At 45.2% G+C, this 20,869-nt stretch overlaps 1 protein-coding gene and 1 long non-coding RNA gene across 2 annotated transcripts; both read left to right on the forward strand.

The window, feature by feature from the left end:
* The first annotated feature begins 13,806 nt into the window (after nt 1-13,806).
* Nucleotides 13,807-14,574, forward strand: LOC308633437. The gene is made up of 2 exons (XR_014018783.1): nt 13,807-13,984; nt 14,145-14,574. It is a non-coding gene; the product is annotated as an uncharacterized lncRNA (long non-coding RNA).
* A 2,517-nt stretch (nt 14,575-17,091) lies between these two features.
* On the forward strand, nt 17,092-19,686 carry LOC308633161 (UPF0488 protein C8orf33). The gene is made up of 5 exons (XM_081265720.1): nt 17,092-17,240; nt 17,329-17,637; nt 17,786-17,870; nt 18,143-18,289; nt 19,002-19,686. The coding sequence occupies exons 1-5, from the start codon at nt 17,235-17,237 to the stop codon at nt 19,139-19,141; spliced, it is 687 nt and encodes a 228-aa protein (XP_081121846.1). The 5' UTR covers nt 17,092-17,234; the 3' UTR covers nt 19,142-19,686.
* Nucleotides 19,687-20,869: the final 1,183 nt, after the last annotated feature.

Consider the following 20,869-nt stretch of genomic DNA (forward strand, 5'->3'; position numbering starts at 1 on the left):
TTAATATTTATTTTTTAGTTGTAGTTGGACAAAAAGGTATTGTACTTTTTTTTTTTTAATGTATTTTTATGTGATGCTGAGGATTGAACCCAGGGCCTCACATGTGCTAGGCAAGAGTGCTCTACTGCTGATCCACAACCCCAGCCCCAATCAGATAAATATTGATGAAAACATTGAAACTAATTTGAATGCCTTGGAAGCTACTGTCATAAATATTGGTAATGAGCTTTCTGCTTTAAGAAAAGGCTTAAATGCCACACTGACTATAAATATGTCTCTTATTATTGTGGCCAAATATAATACTTCCCAATGGGATTATGGAAAGGTTAAAAATCATCTAATGGGTATTTGGCATAGCAATAATAGTAGCCTGGATCTTATGGAGTTACATTGTCACATCCAGGATATTCAAAAAAGCAAAATCAATCTTAAGAACCCTACCCTCTAGCTGACCAAATACTTCAAGGATTGAATGGCTTTAATCCTGGAAATACGCTAAAACATTCTGTATGGTATGTTATTGGTATGACATGTTTGCTACTAATTCTCTTTTGTATCAATAGGTTGTCCTACCCTTAGAACAAAAATGTGGGAGCTTGAACTAACAGCTCATCATTTACAAAGTAAAAAGAGGGAATATGCAGGAAGCCATCGGTGAAATACATGAGGACCTTTTCAGCATCGTAGCCAAGGAGTGGGTAGACTGGCACTGGGAACTTCTTGTGGCAGTGCCACCAGGATAGACTGCCTGATGCAAGTGAACTTCCCCTCCGCTCTGCCAGAAGGTCCCACGTAGCACGGGAGATGGGCATGACTCTCCTAGGAACGGAGTAGCCTACCTGCCCCCATCTCTATCCTGTTTTGGTGAAGAACTTTCCATAGAATTTCTTCGATGTCTTCTGTTAAAAAAAAAAGCAAACATAGGCTCCTTTCTTTGTTAGAAGCTGGACCCGTCTGGTCAGCTTTGCTTGTCTCAGTATCCTTCTTGAAATTACTTTCTGGGGCTGGGGATGTGGCTCAAGCGGTAGCGCGCTCGCCTGGCATGCGTGCGGCCCAGGTTCGATCCTCAGCACCACATACAAACAAAGATGTTGTGTCCGCTGAAAACTAAAAAATAAATATTAAAATTCTCTCTCTCTAAAAAAAAAAAAAAAATTACTTTCTGTGTTCTATGGTCATTTTGCTGTTCTACTTTTCTTAGCTTTTATTTCTCAGCGAGCCCATCCCACCAAAGGGAAACCCATTCCCTGGCCTGTGCAGGGAATGAGCCACTGCACCAGACCTGGAATTGGGGATTTAACCTAGTTCTTTACTGCTGAGTTACATCCTAGTCCTATTTATTTTATTTATATTTTATTTACTTATTTTATATTTTAATTTTGAAAGAGGGTCTCAACAAGTTGCTTAGGGCCTTGTTAATTTGCTGAGGCTGGCCTCAAACTTGTGACTGTCTCAGTCTCCTGAGTCACTGAGATTACAGGTTTGTACACAATTTATACTTTTTATACACTGTGGGTTATTTCCTTAGCTTGTGTTGATTTTATTTGTTTTTTGGTGATGCTGGGAATTGAACTCAGTGCCTTGTGAATGCTTGTCAAGTGTTCTACCACTGAGTTATATCCCTAACCCTTTGGCTACTATACTATTTTGACAGATTACCACCAATCTTAAGAACAAAAGAAAAACAAAACACTTTTCACCATCTGTGTACTGGTTCTGTTCTAGGGCCCTTCTGTAACACTGTTTACAACACTTCTCCATTTCTTGCTTTCATTGAGCCTAGAGACCATCTAGAGATGAAAGCTTATGGTCTTTACAGGCCTTTTCTGCGTTCACACCCTGTCCTGGGCATTAATGTGGTTTTCTAAATCCCCTAATTGTGCTTCAGAATATCCTGATTTTCCCCTAAGAAAGTCTCTTACAGCTTTTCTTCCTGGGCTGCAGGTGGCTGATCAATGCCCCAGGTGCCTGTGGAGGGTCTCAGTTTACTTTACAATGCTGTTAAGCCTACTGCTTTCCTGCTCTAAGATCTGAGTTAGGAAGAACAGAGATGTATGTACACCTTGCATCGGTCCTTTTGGGAGTCCCAGACAGGTTAGAATAAACAATTCTTTTTTTTTTTAAATATTTATTTCTTAGTTTTAGGTGGATACAATATCTTTATTTTATTTTTATGTGGTGTTGAAGATTGAACCCAGGGCCCCACGCATGCCAAGTGAGTGCGCTACCGCTTGAGCCACATCCCCAGCCCAACAACAACAATTCTTAAGTAAGATCTATTTATTACACACCCTGGAACAAGAGACCATGGTCCCAAGATGAGAACACAAGCTGCCTTCTTTAAAAATGCCAGGAACAGGTTGAGACACAGGCAACTAAGAGTACCACAAAACCTTCTTAACATTTTAAAATTGCCTTTTTCTTTTTTTGTGGTCCTGGAGATCAAACCCAGGGCATTATGCATGCAAGGCAAGCACTCTACTAACTGAGCTATATACCCCAGCCCTTAAAATTGCCTTTTTCTTGATTCATTGTTTGGTTGTTGTCAAGGTTTAACAATTTTCTAGATTTCTGACAGTTTCTTCTTTTTAAACATTTATGTAGAGGAGCAAGTGTTTGGGGCTGCCTATTCTGATGGCTCCACAGTGGCTTTTAAAACATGAACCCCCATTAGCCTATCTCTCCCCCACCAAGGGGCAGAGCAAGGCTCCGGGATTCTCTCACCACTCCCAGCAGGGATCCTTGGCAGTCTGCTTAACATTCTGCCTCTGCTCAGGCTGATGAGCAGGCCTGCTCCTTGGGGCCACTTCTGGGGACCATTCTCTACCTGCTCTTCACTTCTTTTTAGAATCTGCTCTCTTCCACATGTGCAGGACTCTCCTACACACGTATACCCTTAGCCTAACCATCCCCATCCACCCAGGGTCTTGCCAGAGTAACATAGCCACTGACTGACCCAAACAAAGGAAGCAAAAGGTCCATATGAGGGAGCTGTTCCCCCCCCCAAAAAAAAAACAAGTTTTCCCCCCAAAGTTCTCTCTAAAAGGGTTCTTAGGGCAATAGGAGCAGCTGGGCAGTGTGAATACCACCAGAAAGGTATAGGAAAGAATCCTGAGGCAGACTGCCACCAGTCTGGTCACTGGGCTTGGAGGGGGTCAGGGCTACAGCAGACAGCAAAGGACTCTCATGTTATAGCCCTCTGTCTCAAGAAAGAAGCCAGAAGCCTGTTCAGGACACCAGGGGCCAGGCCAGGTCAACTTACTTTCTGATGGTCAGCCTCAGCCCCTTGAGTCCATGAGGCATGATGCTCCTAGGGGTGAGAAGAGGGTGACATGGACATCATCTCCCCAGAATGAGGACACCAGTAGGAAACATGTTCCCAGTACCTGGTTGCTAATGGTGAGGGTGTATAGCTTCCAGCTCATTAATGCCAAAGTAGAGGAGCCCAAAGACTAAAGAACCAGGGTGGGTCACAGGAGGAGTATCACTCACACAGGTCTGTGATACAGGGGTCCAAGGGGATGGTCCTGAAGCTGTGGGCTCCATTTCTGCCTCCTAGAGGCAAGTTCTAAGGCTGGAAATAGCTGGAATCTGAAAACCGGCAAGGACAGAGGTGAGTGTGCAAAGATGTCAGCTACAGGGATCCATCCTCTCACCAGGCAGAAGTCTCTTACTCTACCCCTGCAGCCAGAGACCTGAAAAGGGCCTGAGGTTGCCAGGCATCAGAGACCAATGCTATGTTCCCTGATTCTAGACCCAAGAGGAGAGACAGTCAGCCATACGGACACAGAATCATGAGCCAGGGTTGCATGAGACCTTGTACTCTGAAGGCATTTCCCTACAGGGCTCAGGCCCACCATTATAGGAGGAGAGCAATCTACCACAAGGCCTGCGCAGTGGTTTCATTAATGAGGTTCTAGGCATTAAGTTAGTTAGAAGAGATCAAAATAAAACACACAAACCAGTACCTTATTTTACATTGCTAGGTCCGAGACGGCTCGCCTCCCTGGTTCCCGCCTCTAGCCGCCCAGCAGGGCAGCGAGGATTACTCTGGGCTAGCAGGAGAGAGAGAGAGCGAACACGCCGGGGAGTAGCCTTTTATTTGGGGGACAAGAGATTCAGGGGAGAATTCCATCCAATGAAGGTTGAGGGGGGGCTGCACTCCAAGGTCAGGGTCAGTGATTGGGTCTCCAGGGTCAGTGGTCACGCACACCCCCACACGGATGGGCTCTCTCATCAGGAAAGGGTCGGGATAGCTCCGACACAGCCAGAGCGCCTCAGGCCCTTAACGGGAGTCACCCAATCACATGTCAGAATGGCTCCCCACATATTCCCCCTTTCTTTTCTTAACAATGAGGCGGCGGTTCACTCTCTGGAGTCCCTGGATTCTTGATTGGAAGACTTGCCATCCTATAGTTACAATACAAAAGAGAATTAACAGCAAAGAGAATAATCCAATAATGTACCAAGCGGAGTGTTTAAGAATATTTCCAGGGTTGAATCCATTTAACTCCTTCAATATTTGGTTAGCCAAGGAAGAAGGATCTGAAAAATCAGCTCTATTATTTTGAATGTCTTGGATATGGTGATGAAGTTCCAGAATATCCAAGCTATTATTACTATTTTGCCAAATACCTAATAAATGGTTTTTAACCTTCTCCCAACCCCAGAGAGAAGCATCGTACTTGGCAGCTGTAACACATACATACTTATAATTAGCATGGCATTTAAGCCTTTCCTTAAATTTTAAGGCTGAAAGTTCATTACCAATGTTTATAACAGTCGCCTCTAAGGCGTTTAATTTAGTCTCAATCTTTTCATCAATATTTACTTGATTACGCAGAGCCTTGGAAGTATTTTGAGCTAAATTATTAAGAAATTTTGCATGCTGAATATTCTGAGACAATGTCAGAGATGCAGAGACAGTTGAGGCAATAAATGAGACCAGTGCTAAGACACCAACAATTATGACTCCAATAGCACGTTTAGGTCTTGTTAGCTGGGCATGAATTTGCTGCAAGACTTGTAAACCAGCATCAGCATACCATGGCTCTGAAATATTAGCAGGTAATAAAACAAAAGAGGGCTGATGAAGTATCAGCACTCCTTTTCCTCCATTATACCTAGAAATACAATTGGTTAGGTTGCACTTATTACAAGTAACAATATATCTGTCATCTATCCATTTAACTTTTACATTTCCAATAATTAAAACATAAGGAGATTGGACACAGGCTCTTAGGCCATAGAAAGATCCCTCTTTACAGTTCTTGCCGACAAATTTTGGTAAAGGTTTATCTGTAAAATGTAAATATTCTGAGGCAGCAATTAAACGCCAAATATCTTTTCGAATACCTCCTTCACTATAAGTCAAAATATTACTAACAAATCCTGCAGGTGTCATAGCAGAATTTCTTCGTAATTGTCTCTTATCAATTTTTGGAGACCAGTCTAAAATATACCCACTAGCTTTAGACACCTTATGTTGTACAGGAAAGGTATTTACATAATCCATCCATTTAGGAAAGGTGCCAATTTCAATTGTAGAACTATTTGGACAGTGGGGTATCCGTGGAGGTTTTGCAGAAATGACTGGCTTGTTATGGGAAAGTCCCATCTTAATTACTGATCTAGTATTAGGTTTTAAGTCTCCATAAATAGAATTATTTGTCAGTTTAGGTTTACCAATCGCTGTCTTTTCTTCAAATGATACTTTCAGACAGCCAGCATGTTTATCATGTGACCAACATAAAGGTAATTGGGCACTGTAGCCAGAATAATTAAATTTAGTCACATGATTGGGAGTAATATGAGTATCTGTAAATCCTCCCATCATGAATGAGTCATTAGTAAATACTGGAATAGATTCTCCAGTCCACACAGCTGGGTGTACCAGGGGTGGATCTGGGAAATGTATCCAATAAGTGTCTACTTGATTCCCTTTTACCTGACAGCCCAGTAGGGCAATTAGTGTCGCTACCATCAAGATTGGGGTCCTGTTCTTTCTTAGGCGTCGAAGTATTTGGGAGGCCTGGGTTGTCAATTTCTTCACATCTTTCCACGAAATCAGCTTTTCGGCTGGTTCAATCTGGTCTTTCTTCATCTTTTTCCGATATCTCCTCCTTCTGGGTTGTGGCTCCTCCGAGTTGATCCTCAGTCGCTTGAGTCTGGGTTCTATTTCCTCCATGTCTGATAGCACGTTCAGGCACCCAAATAGGACGGAAAGCACCTTCTGGAAAAATACAGGCATGCCCTCGGCCCCATGTTATTACCGGGTCCGGCCCCTTCCACTGACCAGTCTGTAAATCTTTCCACAGAACTCTGCCTAAAGGGCCTGTCACTGAGGGAGACATTTGTCTCTCAGCAGCGGTGTGACCTTCTGTGTCACAGTTTAAAAAATTTAAAACAAATAAGGCATGATTAAGACTATTTTGGGGAGTCACTATCTTATTCCCCCTTTTTAATTTTTGTAATTGAAGTTTAATAGATAAATGAGCTCGTTCTACAATGGCTTGACCTTGGGGGTTATAAGGAATTCCTGTTTTATGATTAATTTTAAACTCTTGGCAAAATTGTTGAAAAGAAGAGCTTACATAAGCTGGAGCATTATCTGTTTTAATCTGTATAGGGCACCCTAAAACGGAAAAAGCTGCTAAGCAATGAGAAATTACATGTTGAGTATTTTCCTTAGTACGTGCTGTGGCAAAAATAAATCTAGAATAAGTGTCCACTATGACATGCACATAACATTGCTTACCAAATTGAGGAATATGAGTTACATCCATTTGCCATATCTGATTTGGTTTTAATCCACGGGGATTTACCCCTGATGGCAGAGATGGAGTGTGAATAACACACTTAGGACATTGGCTTACAATCTGACGAGCTTGTTCTCTGGTAATACTAAATTTTTTACGTAAGCTAGAAGCATTTTGATGATGCAAGGAATGGGAAGCTAGTGCACAGTCATATGAAGACATCTGTTGACAAAAAGCTACTAATTTATGAATTTTGTCATTACCTGCAATTAGGGGTCCGGGAAGGTTAGTGTGCGCACGGATGTGTCCAATGAAACATGGGAACTTTCGCATTAGCACTGTCTTTTGTAAATTATGAAATAATTTAAATAACTCCTGTGATGAAGTAAACCCAATAACTGAGGTTTCAATATTTTTGGTAACTCCGACTGCATATAAGCTGTCAGAATAGATATTAATAGGCTCATTTGAAAAATAATCTAAGGCACAAATCAGAGCTTGAATCTCTGCCCTTTGGGCAGAAGTATAAGAAGTTTGTATTACCTCTGTGTGAACACGGCTGAAGAAACCTGCCTTACCAGAGTTGGAACCATCCGTGAACACCGATAAAGCTTCCTCTATTGGATGAGAACGTACAATCTTTGGAAAAATAAGTGATGTTAATGATGTAAATTGTACAATCTTATCACGAGGATAATGGCTATCTATCTGGCCAGGGAAATCTGCAAAAGCTATCTGCCATGAGCTAGAAGTTTGAAAAAGCCAATTAGTCTGTTGAACAGAAAATGGAATAATTATGATATCAGGCTCAGATCCAATTAATTGTAAAATCCTAGTTCTACCCTTAATAACTAATTGAGCTATAGAATCATGAAAAGGAATTAATGTTTTTTGAGGGGAATGGGATAAATAAATCCATTCAATAACTCCTAATCTTTGCCATATGGCTCTTGTTGGGGTATGCTCGGTTGGAAATATTAATAAATACATTATCTCTTTAGGATCTATTCTAGTAAGCTGTGCATTTTTAATTGCAATTTCCACTTTCCTTAAGGCTGCCTTAGCTTCTAAAGTTAGTTGACGTGGAGAGGTTGGAGAAGGATTTCCTTGTAATATCTGAAATAAAGGACTTAACTCAGAAGTAGTTAGCTTTAAAGATGGTCTTAGCCAGTTAATATCTCCTAATAGTTTTTGAAAATCATTAAGGGTATGTAACTCTTTAACTCTTATCTGAAGATTTTGAGGACGGATTGTACGTCCCTGAATTATCTGACCTAGATATTGAAAAGGAGATACCTTTTGAATTTTTTGAGGAGCTATACATAAACCCATTGCTGTAAGTGAAGTCTCTAACTGAGTAAAAATTTCTGAAAGTACTTCTGGATTAGCATGAGCCAATAGCATATCATCCATAAAATGAATAATGTATGCATCAGGGAAGCTATTTCTAATGGGATCTATTGCCTGGTCAACATATTTTTGGCACAGTGTAGGGCTATTACGCATTCCCTGAGGAAGTACCTTCCAACAATATCTTTTAACAGGTTCCTTAAAATTAATTGCTGGGACAGTGAAAGCAAATCTTTCACAATCTTCAGGATGTAACCTTATAGAGAAAAAACAGTCTTTTAAATCTATTACCATCAAGCTATAATCTAAAGGAATGGCTGTGGGGGAGGGAAGTCCTGGCTGTAATGATCCCATAGGCTGAATTGCATGATTTATCGCCCTTAAATCCTGTAGTAATCTCCAATTTCCTGACTTTTTCTTAATAACAAAAATAGGTGTATTCCAAGGGCTAAGTGTTCGTTCAATATGACCAGCCTGAAGTTGTTCCTCAACTAATCTATGAATTATTTTAAGTTTTTCCCCTGAGATGGGCCACTGAGAAATCCATATAGGCTCTTCTGTGAGCCACGTGATTTTTTCAGCTGTCTTAGGGATCGGGGAAGTACTCAGGGCCCCTAGTAAAAATTCTGGTCTGGAGTATTTACTAATCCTTGTCGTGGAGACTGGCTTGTAAACAGATATTCTTCCTGAAGGGTCTCCCTATCATCTCCAGGAGAATACCTCTGATTAACCTCCTTAACTGATCTTATAGAATTTGGAGTAACTAATAACAGTCCCATTTTGGCTAATATATCTCTTCCCCATAGGTTAGCTGGTAAGGACTCTAACACATAAGGCTTAAATATTCCACTGTTTCCATCAGAATCTTCCCAACGGAGATAGTTGGCACTTTGAGCAGGCTGTGAAATCTGTCCTATTCCTTCTAGGTTAGCTGGTGCTGTATGCAAAGGCCATGTCCTGGGCCAAAAACGGCTGGACAATACTGAGCTATCAGCCCCTGTGTCTATGATGCCTAGGAAATTTTTATTATTAATTCTAAGTTTTAATAAAGGGCGTTCTTGTCGTACTAACTGGGACCAATATACTCTGTCCGGCGGTTTAGAAACTGAATCTACCGGCAGGTGCCTTTCTGAGACACAAGGCAATAATATTAATTGAGCAAAAATATCCTTTGGGGTGAGTCTTAGGGCATAATTGGATCTTACAGTAACATATAATTGTCCTTTAAATTCTGAATCTATCACACCAGGTATGACTTCAATGGCTCCCTTCAAATTATCACGCCCCAAAATTAAACCTATAGTATTCTCAGCAAGTGGCCCGAAAATCCCAGTAGGGATTTGTGTTGGCCCCGTTTCAGGATCTAATTCAACTGTCTTTGAAGGTCCTAAGAAAACTGTCTGTGATCCCTGTCTCTGTCCCGGTAAAAATCGCGGACTGCCCTGGTCGGCGTTGCCAGTGACGTCACACTGTGCGACCGTTCCTGGAATTCCCGGGCTCCCGCTAGGAGGAAATGCCGGCGGCGGTGAGAAAGCGGGCTGATCTGCGCCATCTGAATTCTCCGCATGGGGCTGGGAGTCTAAGTTCACATTTCTAACCTTGGTCCCTAGTGCTTTTGTTCTAAAATGGTTCAAGGGAAAGGTAATTAACTTAGCCTCAGGCCGATTTTCCATTTGAATAGACTTAACAGCTCCTTGAATGTCTTTTAAAAGGTCTTTAGGGGGCTGTGAACTCTGGCCCATATTTTTAAAAAGATAAACTTTTTTCCTTCTAAATTTCTCCCAAGTAAGTAAATTTGGAGACTCTTGGTCACAAAACCAAGGACAATATTCACCTACAATCTTTAAGAATTGTAATAACTGAGTTTTCTTTATCTGTTTTCCTTTCTGATTAATTATACTGTCTAAAATAGTCAGATACATTTCCTTATCCGAAGAAGTAGAATTTCCCATTTTAAGTAATTTAACGTCTCTTTCCTTCAATATCTCCCGGTACTTTTGTGACCCAAATGTCACCTCTTCCTTATCTTTATCTTTATTCCTTATTTTCCTTTTCTATTCTTTCCCTTATCTTTTTAGCGCGCGCTCCCACTCAATCTAACTAATTCAGAATGCCCCCCTCGTGGGCGCCAATTCTACCACGCGGCCTGCGCAGTGGTTTCATTAATGAGGTTCTAGGCATTAAGTTAGTTAGAAGAGATCAAAATAAAACACACAAACCAGTACCCTATTTTACATTGCTAGGTCCGAGACGGCTCGCTTCCCTGGTTCCCGCCTCTAGCCGCCCAGCAGGGCAGCGAGGATTACTCTGGGCTAGCAGGAGAGAGAGAGAGCGAACACGCCAGGGAGTAGCCTTTTATTTGGGGGACAAGAGATTCAGGGGAGAATTCCATCCAATGAAGGTTGAGGGGGGGCTGCACTCCAAGGTCAGGGTCAGTGATTGGGTCTCCAGGGTCAGTGGTCATGCACACCCCCACACGGATGGGCTCTCTCATCAGGAAAGGGTCGGGATAGCTCTGACACAGTCAGAGCGCCTCAGGCCCTTAACGGGAGTCACCCAATCACGTGTCAGAATGGCTCCCCACAGAGCAATAGTCACAGAGCCTACTTCCTGACACAATGCCATAAAGGTGAATGCATAAGACCTATCTATTGCAGGGAAGCAGCAGACCCAAGATTGAGTGGCCAGGGGCAGCCTGTGCTATAGACATACATATGATCATTATGTGCCAGTGCCTACAAATCCTAGCGGTTGGGTTGTCCCAGATGCACTCAGCAACAGCCACGGGGTATTCCCATCTCCATCTACCTGGGATGTCCTCCCACTTCACTCACTGATCTTGCTCAATTCTCTCAGTTCCCTTTCCCTGTTGGCATTCCAAGGTTCACTTCACCTCCTGAGCAAGTCTGTTAGGAGGCAGTAACACCCCCTATTCTGTGAAGATATTCAAACTTGGGCTCATTTTCAGTCCTAATCACTCTCTCTGGGCAGGAGATGGGACACTCCCACCTGGAGACACACAGGCTTCTCACATGGACTAAATTACTGAATTACTAAATTACCACACCCACTGCCCCCAACAGGCCTAGAGGCCCACCAGGATGTGGGGCTTGACAAACTTTATCTCCTTGCTGACACTGCACTCCCAATAGATACTGCTGATTCCCTGCCCCTCAGAAGTAGAGAAGGCAGACAGAAAAAGTTGGTAGAAACTCATATTGGAAAATGTCAACATATGACCTCGATTTCTCCTCTAGGATACTCTTTTTCAGGATTTCTGAACATCACTATATGCTAGAATCTGTTCTGGGGTTTTATGTGGGACACAACAGCAGACAATGCCCTCATAAAACTCACTAAGGTATCATCACAGCAAATGCATCAGTGAAATAAAACAACTGCTCTGGTTAGCGGTAACAGGGAAGACAGGGACATTTTAACCAGGGTTGTCAGGAAATCCTCACCAAGAAAGTGACCTAAAGGTGAGAGATGGAGTATTGTGACACTGGGGAAGAGAAGTCCCAGGCAGAGGCAATGTGAATGCAAAGACTGAAGAGGGCAGGGGCATGCATGTCAGGTCAGAGGAACAGTGGGGCAGCTAGTGTATAGACAGAAAAATGAGGGAGCCGGGAAAAGGCACTGTAATGGGTCCCATGGGCCTTGCAGTTGGGGTGCTGCCTGCACTCAGTGAGGCTATGCAGCATACAGGCTTTGAAGGCTGCAGGTGTTTAGAGGATAACAGGGGAGCAGCCTCTCACTATTCTGTGAAAAAGCATAAACTCTGTCCTTGACAATGGTATTCTTTTCTGCCTTTCCTGGGAGAAGGGATATTCTGTTCCACATTGGATTTAGATAGAGTCAAGGGGATATTGGTGAGGTGCAGTCAAGGGGACCTGGAGAGGATCTGAGAGGGGGCTTCTCTGAAGAAGGGTGGCAGGAGAAAGGTGCAAGGAGTAGGGATGACAGCAGACATCACCCAGGGCTGCTGGGTTGAGATCACAGAGGAACGCGCAACTGAGTGAGGAGGCCAGAGAGCAAGTTTAGAGACAAAGCTTATGAGAGAAGACAAGGAGGTAAGGACAGAGCTCAGAGGGATGTCACTGGGGACAGACTGTTAGGAGGCACTGGTTGGCTGATGCAGTAAGGCCTTGGCTGCATTTCTAAATCAGGAGACAAAAAACAAAATGTCTCAAAAGATTAACTTGGAAGTGTGTGCAGAAGGATGGTATAAGATGAGACTCAGAGCAGGGAATACAGTAAGGTTCCCATCCATTCAGCAGTAGATGCACAGCAGGAAACTTGAGAGGGAGTTATAAGACTGTCAGTGATGGTGTGTCTGCCTGGGGGAATTTAAATCATCTCCAACATTTATTCAGTACATTTTATTTTAAATTACTTTGAATTCTCATCATTGTTCCGAGTAGGAGTTTTGAGTCACATAGCTCAAAATTTAAAAGGTTTAAAAAAAAAGTTAAAAATGTCCCAGTCACTTGGTTCTCCTTTCCACTTTGAAATGTCCTTCCAGATTACTCTAGGCTTACACAAGCAAATACACGTATGCACTTTTTTTTCCTGTTTTAAAAAAATTATAAACGCTACCAAACTAGTCTGGCACTAATTTTACACATTGCTTTTCTCTGTTTATTCTCAGTGGGATGTTCCCTAGACATGTGCTTAATCTGTGTTAGGCAGAACACTCTTCCAAGACCCTGTAGATATCCTGCACTAAATAGCACAAGGGACTTTGCATAAAGAACTAAGGTTACGGCATGGATTACCAGGGTGGACCCAATCTAACCACAGCCAAAGCTAGCTGCCAGATGTACACGGGCTCGTTCCAGGAGCCATGGGCTGCTCTGCCTGTCAGGCAGCACAGAAACGACGAACCTGTATATGACCATCACAAAGCAACGGATTCTGCCAACTACCCGAATGAGCTTGGCAGCGGGTTCTCCTGGCTAAAGGCTGAATCTGACACTTGAAGACACAGCAGAGACGCTCTGGCAGCAGGAACCGCAGGATGGGACCTGGCCGATTCCCCAGTTCCTTCTCCCACAATAACAGTTCCAAATTCTCCTCCCTCCCCAGAGGTCTCTCCACCTGGAGAGGACGCCCATTACCGAGGGGCCGCCTGGGAAGACCGCCGGGAGAGGAGCGCATCCCGCCCCGCCCGGGTCCTGCGCACCTCTGACGTCACCGAGAGTCCCCCCAACCCCCCCGCCCCTGGCAGACCCGGGAGTCCCGGGCACCGTTCAGCCTCGCACCTTCTCTCGCTCCGCCCCACTCGCGCGCGCCTGGCCACTCGAAAACGCCTCGGCTCCCGGGCAAAGTCTCCGCTGGGCCTGACGCGGCACACCCCACCTGAAGATGCCCCTCAGATCGCGCCGAGGCCAGGACCCTAGGCTAGGCCGAGCCGACCCTTCCCCGCGCCCGCACTCCCACAGTCCCCCGCGCGGCCGCGCACCTCCAGAGGTCGGGGCCCCTCTGCCAGCGCCGCGCTAGATCCCCCCACGCCCACGCCCATCACTTGACTCCAGGGACACCGAAGCAAAGGCTCCGCCCAGCGAACTCACCTCCCTCGGGGTTCGCGACCAGCTGGGTCGCATCGTGCGGCACCCAGCGCCTGAGCCCGGGCTCGGAGGACTGAAAGTCCCGCCCTCAACTTCCCTTGGAAGCCCCGCCCCGATGGCGTAGCCGCTCTGGACCGCGGGAGGTGGAGGAGACTCGGTGACACCGCGCTGGACCGGAACTCTGCGGGGTGAACCCGGAGCCGCTACAGGTCTCGGCGGTTCGAGGGGGCCGAGCCAGGTGGCTATTCGAAATGCAGAGAGAACTAGCACACACGCCCCCAGAGTTGGATCCGACTGTGTCATAAGGTAAAGAGGGCATGCGCGACGGCCCGGGTTCAATCCCCAGTACGGGGGCGACACACAAAAAGCACGCAAGCAAAACCGTCAACTGGAAGAAATATATAAATAAACGGAGAGACTCAAATTCGTTCAGTAGATAATATATACTCTTCTCTTCCTCCCACAGAGTCTCGCCAAATTGAGGGTTTCCCTAAATTGCTGAGGCTGACCTTGTACTTGCCATCTTCTTTCCCCAGTCGCTGGGATTACACGTGTGAGCCACCAAGCCAGGTTAGATAATGTATTTTCATGAGCATTTTTGTGAACATTTACGAAGATTAATTATATACTGTTGAATTCATATTATTCACATAAAGAATATTAATATTTTAGCATATTCATTTTCCAGAATATTAAACTACCAAAATTGGGAGTGAATAATACAAAGTCTCACCAAAAAAAAAAAAAAAAAAAAAAAAAAAAAAAGAGCTGTGAAGTTTACTCTGACTTTTTAAATATAAAAAAGACATCAACTCGAAGATTACAGGGTATAAGCAATGAAAAGTAAACACTTCATTCTTAAATCTCTGGGCGCCAGAATAAAGTGTGTGTGTGTGTGTGTGTGTGTGTGTGTGTGTGTTTAAAAGCCTTATTTTATTATTATTAAAGACAAAGTCATTTATCTTCAGAAGTTAAAAATGATCAATATTATTTTTTCCACCAGCAATAATCAACCAGATAATGTAATTAAAAACTGAAATATCCTCCATAATAAAAACAAAAGGTATAAAATGCTTAAAAATGCACATGTATTGGAATGAATTGGCTTTCCATGTCTGTAGGTTGCACAGTGAATTCAAATTGATTGAAACTTTTTCAGAATTGCCTCCTATTGAACATGTGCCTTTTGTTGTTGTTCTTCCCTAAATAATACAGTATAATAACTATTTAGGTAGCATTTACATTGTATTAGGTATTTTAAGTAATCTAGAGATTATTATCAAAGGAGGTTGTGTCTAAATTATATGCAAACTATATGAAATCCTCATTTCTTTTTTCCCCACAGTCTTAGGGATTGAACGCAGGAGCACTCTACTACTCAGCTCCATCCCCAGCCGTTTTAATTTAGAGACAGGGTCTCCCTGAGTTGCCCAGACTGGCCTCAAACTGCCTCAGCCTCCAATCTGGGAGCAGATCTGGGAGGCCACCTGCTCTCCTGTGTCCAGGAGTGGTGGGGTGGGTGCCCAGCATGGGCTCTCCAGAGCTCAAGTCCCAGAGGTAAGGGAGCCTGAGCCCAGCCTCCTCTGAGACGGAATCTCAGACAGGTACCACAGAAGGCTGGGGAGGAAACGTGGGCCAGTAACCCAGGACAAAGACCAGATTCTTTTCTTGTTATACCACAGTAATACAGATATGTGTGTCCACATTTGAATACTGATAACAATGAAAAATAAATCCAGGCTGGGCTCCTTGGCGCAAGCCTGTAATCCGAGCAGCTCAGAAGGCTGAGGCAGGAGGATCATGAGTTCAAAGCCAGCCTCAGCAAAGGTGAGGCACTAAGTAACTCAGTGGCACCCTGTCTCTAACAAAAAACAAAGATTGGGCTGGGGATGTGGCTTAGTGGTTGAGTGCCCCTGAGTACAATACCTGGTATCCCCTCCAAAACAATAACAACAACCAAATTCAGGAATCATTAACAAAAAAATGTGTGAGGGGGCTGGGGATATAGCTCAGTTAGTAGAGTGTTTGCCTTACATGCACAAGGCCCTGGGTTCGAGCCCCAGCACCCCCCCCCAAATGTGTGAAAGACCTTTATAAAGTTATCATCACTATTTATTAAAGGACATTTAATTAATTAGCTAATTAAGTGCCGCAGTCTGGCAGGACACAAAATAACCGAGCCACCACACACCCTTGTAGGTTCAAACAGCAACCTTTATTCCCGAACTCTCACCGCCACTCTACACACACTTCCCAGGAATACACTGGCTCCACCGGGCTCCAGCGCCAATTCTCTCAGAACTGGGTGAGACTCAACTGGGAACTCCAAAGTAGCGGGCACCGAGGCAACAGGATCCGCCCTAATCCGGGAACCGCCCTATTCCTGGAGGATCCTCCCTAATCCCAGAGCCACCCTAATCCCAGAGCAGGGTCACCTTTCCACCATTCCCTCTAGCAAAATGCCAGGCGTCATTCCGACTAAACTATGGGTCTCAACAATTAAGGACATTTAATTTTCCACAGAATGCTCTACAGAACTAATACAATTCTAACAAAAATTTTAGAAAAAATTCTTTCACATAGGAGACACACAAGAACATTGCTAATAATGGCAAAGAATTGGAATAAACTCACCAAAGCCCTTAGGTATTTGCTCTCCATTGTGAGGCCCCACGGAGATGGTGGCCCAGTGTTAGGTTGTGGGATAGGGCTAGCCTCCTCCACTTACTCCCCAGCCTCCCTTAGGGCCACACCAAGCCCACCAGCAAGTGCTCTGGGCTCTTTCCTCTGTCCTGAGGCTGCTCGGTGTTTCTCCACCTCCTCTGGCCCTTTCATCTCCCAGGCACACACCTGAGTAAGGTCACATCACCCATGATTCACAATGACTGTCCCATTCTTAGAATGAAAGCAAACTCCTGACAAGTGTACAGGGCCCCACCAGAGCTGGACCTTCCCTCCCTCTCCCCTGAGCTGACTATGCCACCTGCAACACCAACGCGCCTACGCCTTTGTCCTGTACTGCGCTTTTCTCCACCAAAGGTCTATTGACCCTCTGAAGCTACCCACGAGGTAGGTAGCTCTGTGCCAACTTTGTTTGCCTACTTTTTTTTCCTCACCACTGAGAGGTGTGCTTTGAGAGGACATTCCCTGTAGTTATTATTATTATTTTACTTGTTGACGGCCCTTTATTTTATTTATTTATATGTAGTGCTGAGAATCGAACCCAGTGCCTCACACATGCCAGGCAAGAGCTCTGCCACTGAGCCCCAGCCCCGGTCCCTCTTTAGTTTATGCTGCCCTCTAGAACCGTGCCTGGGACAAGACCCGCCAACACTGGTGCAGGAGGCTCCGGTTCCTTCCCGGAGCCCCTGGGGCTGCGCCTCCCCGCCTCTCCCGGGAACCCCTCCCCTGCCCGGGAGTCCGCCTCGCCCCGCCCTTCCCCAGTTCTCCGCCCCACCTCCGAGCGCGCCACGGAACTCTGCGTCCCAAGCGTGGTTCCGGGACGGAGTTCGACGTTGGACTCGGCCCTATGTAAATTTCGGCGGCCTTTCTGCGTATGGCGGTGAGCGGCGCGGAAGGGACGCCTGGGTGGCGGGGCTCGGGGCGGTCGGCGGCGCCCCGTGACTCTCCTGCTGCCTCCCTTTCTCCAGGCTCTAGGACGTCCTGCTCGGAGGGTGCCAGCAGCCCTGGAACCTGGTACCGCTCGCGCGTCCCGCAAACCCCAGCTCCCGGGCCGGGGCCCCGATGCCCCGGGTCCTCCCGCCGTCTGTCTCCACTGGGCACAACCCACGTGCGTTGACGCCGCCTCCGGAGCGCACCCCGTCCGCGATGAAGGTGTGACTGTCTCCAAGAAGCAAAAGAAGAAGAAAACCCAGAACAGGGTCTCTGTGGCGAATGGAGGCGAGAAGACCTCCGAGAAGCCTGCCGCAGAGGAGTCTCCCCTAAGCTCCGAGGCCCAGGCAAGGATGGGTTCTCCGGTGAATCTGGGAGCGAGTCTGCGAGTGGTGTGGTCGAAGATCTGGGGGCGAGGGTGGTTAAGGCCTGGCGGGAAATGGGGTGTGGCTTGGTGGGGGGTGTCCCAGTGCCTTTTGTAACAATTCATCACAGGCGGAGCAGCTGGCCCGGGAACTGGCCTGGTGTGTGGAGCAGCTGGAGCTGGGCCTCAAGATGCAGAGACCTACCCCAAAACAGAGTGAGGGTCCTTCACATATAGTTGGGGGGATGTGATAGTGACAGTGGTTCTGCAAGGGGATGTAATTGTTTTTGCGATAGGACACTAGGAGTTGAGCATACATAGTTACTAGTCGTTTGTGTGTTTTTAATATTTTTTTTAGTTGTAGATGGGCACAATACCTTTATTTTTATGTGGTGCTGGGGATAGAACTCGGTGCCTCAAATGTGCAAGGCAAGCTCTCTATCACTGAGCCACAACCCCACTCCCTTGTCCTTTGTTTTTATCTGCAGAAGAGCAGGCCATTGGTGCAATCCGAACTCTACGGAGTCAAAGAACTCCCCTGCCTCGCAAGAGGCAGCTGATGCACTCCTTGTTTGGGGACTACAGGGCCCAGATGGAGGCCGAGTGGCAAGAGTCCTTGCGGGCTCTCAGGGCTGGTGAGTATCTGGGAAGTGGTTAGTTCAGTATACTTAGTTCAAGGGGGTAGGGAGTAACTATCTAGGGAGTGGAAAGGAGAACCCCAGAACATGCTGGGTGCAGTGGTACAAGCATATAATCTCAGCTGCCTGGGAGGCTGAGGCAGGAGGATTTCAACTTGGTGACACCCTGTTTCAAAATAAAAAATATATATATTTAAAAAAATGATTGGGATATGGCTTAGTAGTTGAGAGCCTCTGGATTTAATCCCCAGTACTTAAAAAAAAAAAAAAAAGTCTAGAACAGAAAGGCTGGTCCTGGATGGAGACGGGCTCAGGAAAGCCTGAGCAGGGAGTCTGTACATCTTGTGGGGGTTGGGGGGAGGTGAAGTGGCTGGCTTCTCCTGGTTCTGTTCCTTTGGTGGGGAAAGGTGTCCCCACCTGCCTTTGCTTTGACTTTCTCTATCGGCCATGAAGCCAGATCCCATAGCATTGTGAGTATGATTCCTAGGGCTGAGTAACCTTGGTTCAAACCCTGTTTCTACAACTTGATCTTGACATATTTGTCAGATTACTGAATCTGATTCTAAACATGGGGTGATGATAATATAATAATTTTGAGAAACTGATTAGTAAATTTTAATAACAGTTGGAATTGTGTGGGATTCATAACTGCATAGATAATGTGAGCTGTTACTCAGTTCTGACCCTTTGCTTCCCCTTTCATTGACAGCTGCCCGTTCAGCCCAAGTGCAGCCTGTAGGTGAGGCCTTCAGAAAGAAGAGCCAAAGGTTTTGCAGACCTCGTCCAGCAGGGAGAACCAAGGCCACTCTGGACACTCCTGATGAAGAGTTTAGGTTCAATTTCTTTTAGCTTCTCCCCTATCTTGGCACAGTCCTCTCTTCCTCATGGTGCTGTCAAGGTTTGTCGTGACTGTAGAGCCTTTCTAGGAATTTTCTGTCAGCAAGTATGGGATTGGTTAGTTCTTGCCTGGTCCATGCATTTGAGTTTGTTGGGCAGGTGTGGGACTGTCAGATGAGCATAAGACTCCATTTGTAGATTTTCTAAATGAAATATCTCTTCTGCCAGAAGAGAGAGAGTTGCATTTAGGAGATCTTCTATGATAAGCTGAAGTGAGTGTTCAATGTATTATTATTGAACTTGCTGGGTGTGGTGGCGTATGCCTGTAATCCCAGCTACTTGGGAGGCTGAGGCAATAGGCCAGCTTCTGCAACTTAAAAATATCCTGCCTCGGGGCTGGGATTGTGGCTCAGCGGTAGAGCCCTCGCCCACCTGGGTTCGATCCTCAGCACCACATAAAAATAAAGGCATTGTGTTGTGCCCATCTACACCTAAAAAATAAATACTAAAGAAAAAAAAAAGATTCTACCTCAAAAAAAAAAAAAAAGAAAAGAAAAGGAGTCAGGGCTGGGGTATAGCTCAGTGGAAGACTGCCCCCGATTTAATCCCCAGTACCCAAAAAGAAAAAAGAATATTGAGTTGATTTGATTCCGTAGCCATTGGTGATAAGGATTTGTGGGGAAGCTATGTAATTGTACATTTGGCTCATTTTTGAAAAAATGTCCTACCAGTGGCCTCATCTAGTTTGTGCCACAGACCTGTGCTTTATGTATTATGTCACATCACCCTAATAAATCTCCTTTTTTGATAAAATTGGACAATGAGTGAAAGTGTGCTGTGTATTAGAAGAGGTATGGATGAGATAGGGCCTGACACTGCTGGATCCAGGTTTTCACCCCCGGGCATGGTCCTTTGTCCATGTTGCTTCATTTCTGAGGAGAGAACCACCTGTGCATTTTCTTAGGAACCAAGGAGCTTCTTGCCCCAAATAGACCCAGATAGATACCTTATTTGAGTCTTAGCAGAATACCTGTCTAAATGTTGGCTATTCCAGGCATCAGCCTCAGTTCCTCTGCACTATTGAATTGGGATCTCTGGATGACCTAGGAGACCTGAGCTTGATCTTTGCTTATATTTCTGAACTTGCATCCCAGACTAGATAGCGTCTGAAACCCAGCTGTCTACTCAGTCTCTGCATGGGTGTTCCATGGGCAATTCAAACTCCGTAAGTTTGAAACACCACGTTACCTACCCTGTCTTCTGCTTTTCAGTGGTATAAATACCTTGTCTAATTGATTAGGTCACAAAACCTGTGTCATTCTTGATTGTTCTCTTGGCCAACACCATATGTTCAGTGCTTTCGTGTTTTATGTCATTTCTGTCTTTTCAAATCTGCATTTTATCACTGTAGTTCTGACCTTGACTGCTGTGTTAAACTCCTGATGTAAGTCCCCCTTACCCCCGTCTCATCACATTGCCTTCCCTGGAGTGACAGTTCATATATTCCAGCTCATACTTCTAGTCAGTTACTTCATTGTATCTGTAATACAGGTTCCAAGTAGGGATTACACAAGCCTGCTTTAGATGGCCTCTGATGTCTTTCTCCTGCTGTTCTAGCCTTGATTACTTCCTGTCTGCTCCTAAAGTAATCAGACTCAGTTGCTGTTCCTTTTGCCTGTTTTTTTTTTTTTTTTTTCCATAGATCTTAGCATGATTGGCTTCTGTGAAAGCAAACATCAG

Source organism: Spermophilus citellus, assembly GCF_964194105.1.
Source record: "Spermophilus citellus genome assembly, chromosome: 14".
NCBI classification, from domain to species: Eukaryota; Metazoa; Chordata; class Mammalia; order Rodentia; family Sciuridae; genus Spermophilus; species Spermophilus citellus.

Bases quoted from the DNA above. Each gene is read 5' to 3' on its own strand.
- LOC308633161 (XM_081265720.1), top strand. The intron at 17,638-17,785 runs GCAAGGATGGGT...AATTCATCACAG, and splicing joins CCCTAAGCTCCGAGGCCCAG to GCGGAGCAGCTGGCCCGGGA. The intron at 17,871-18,142 runs GTGAGGGTCCTT...TTTTATCTGCAG, and splicing joins GAGACCTACCCCAAAACAGA to AAGAGCAGGCCATTGGTGCA.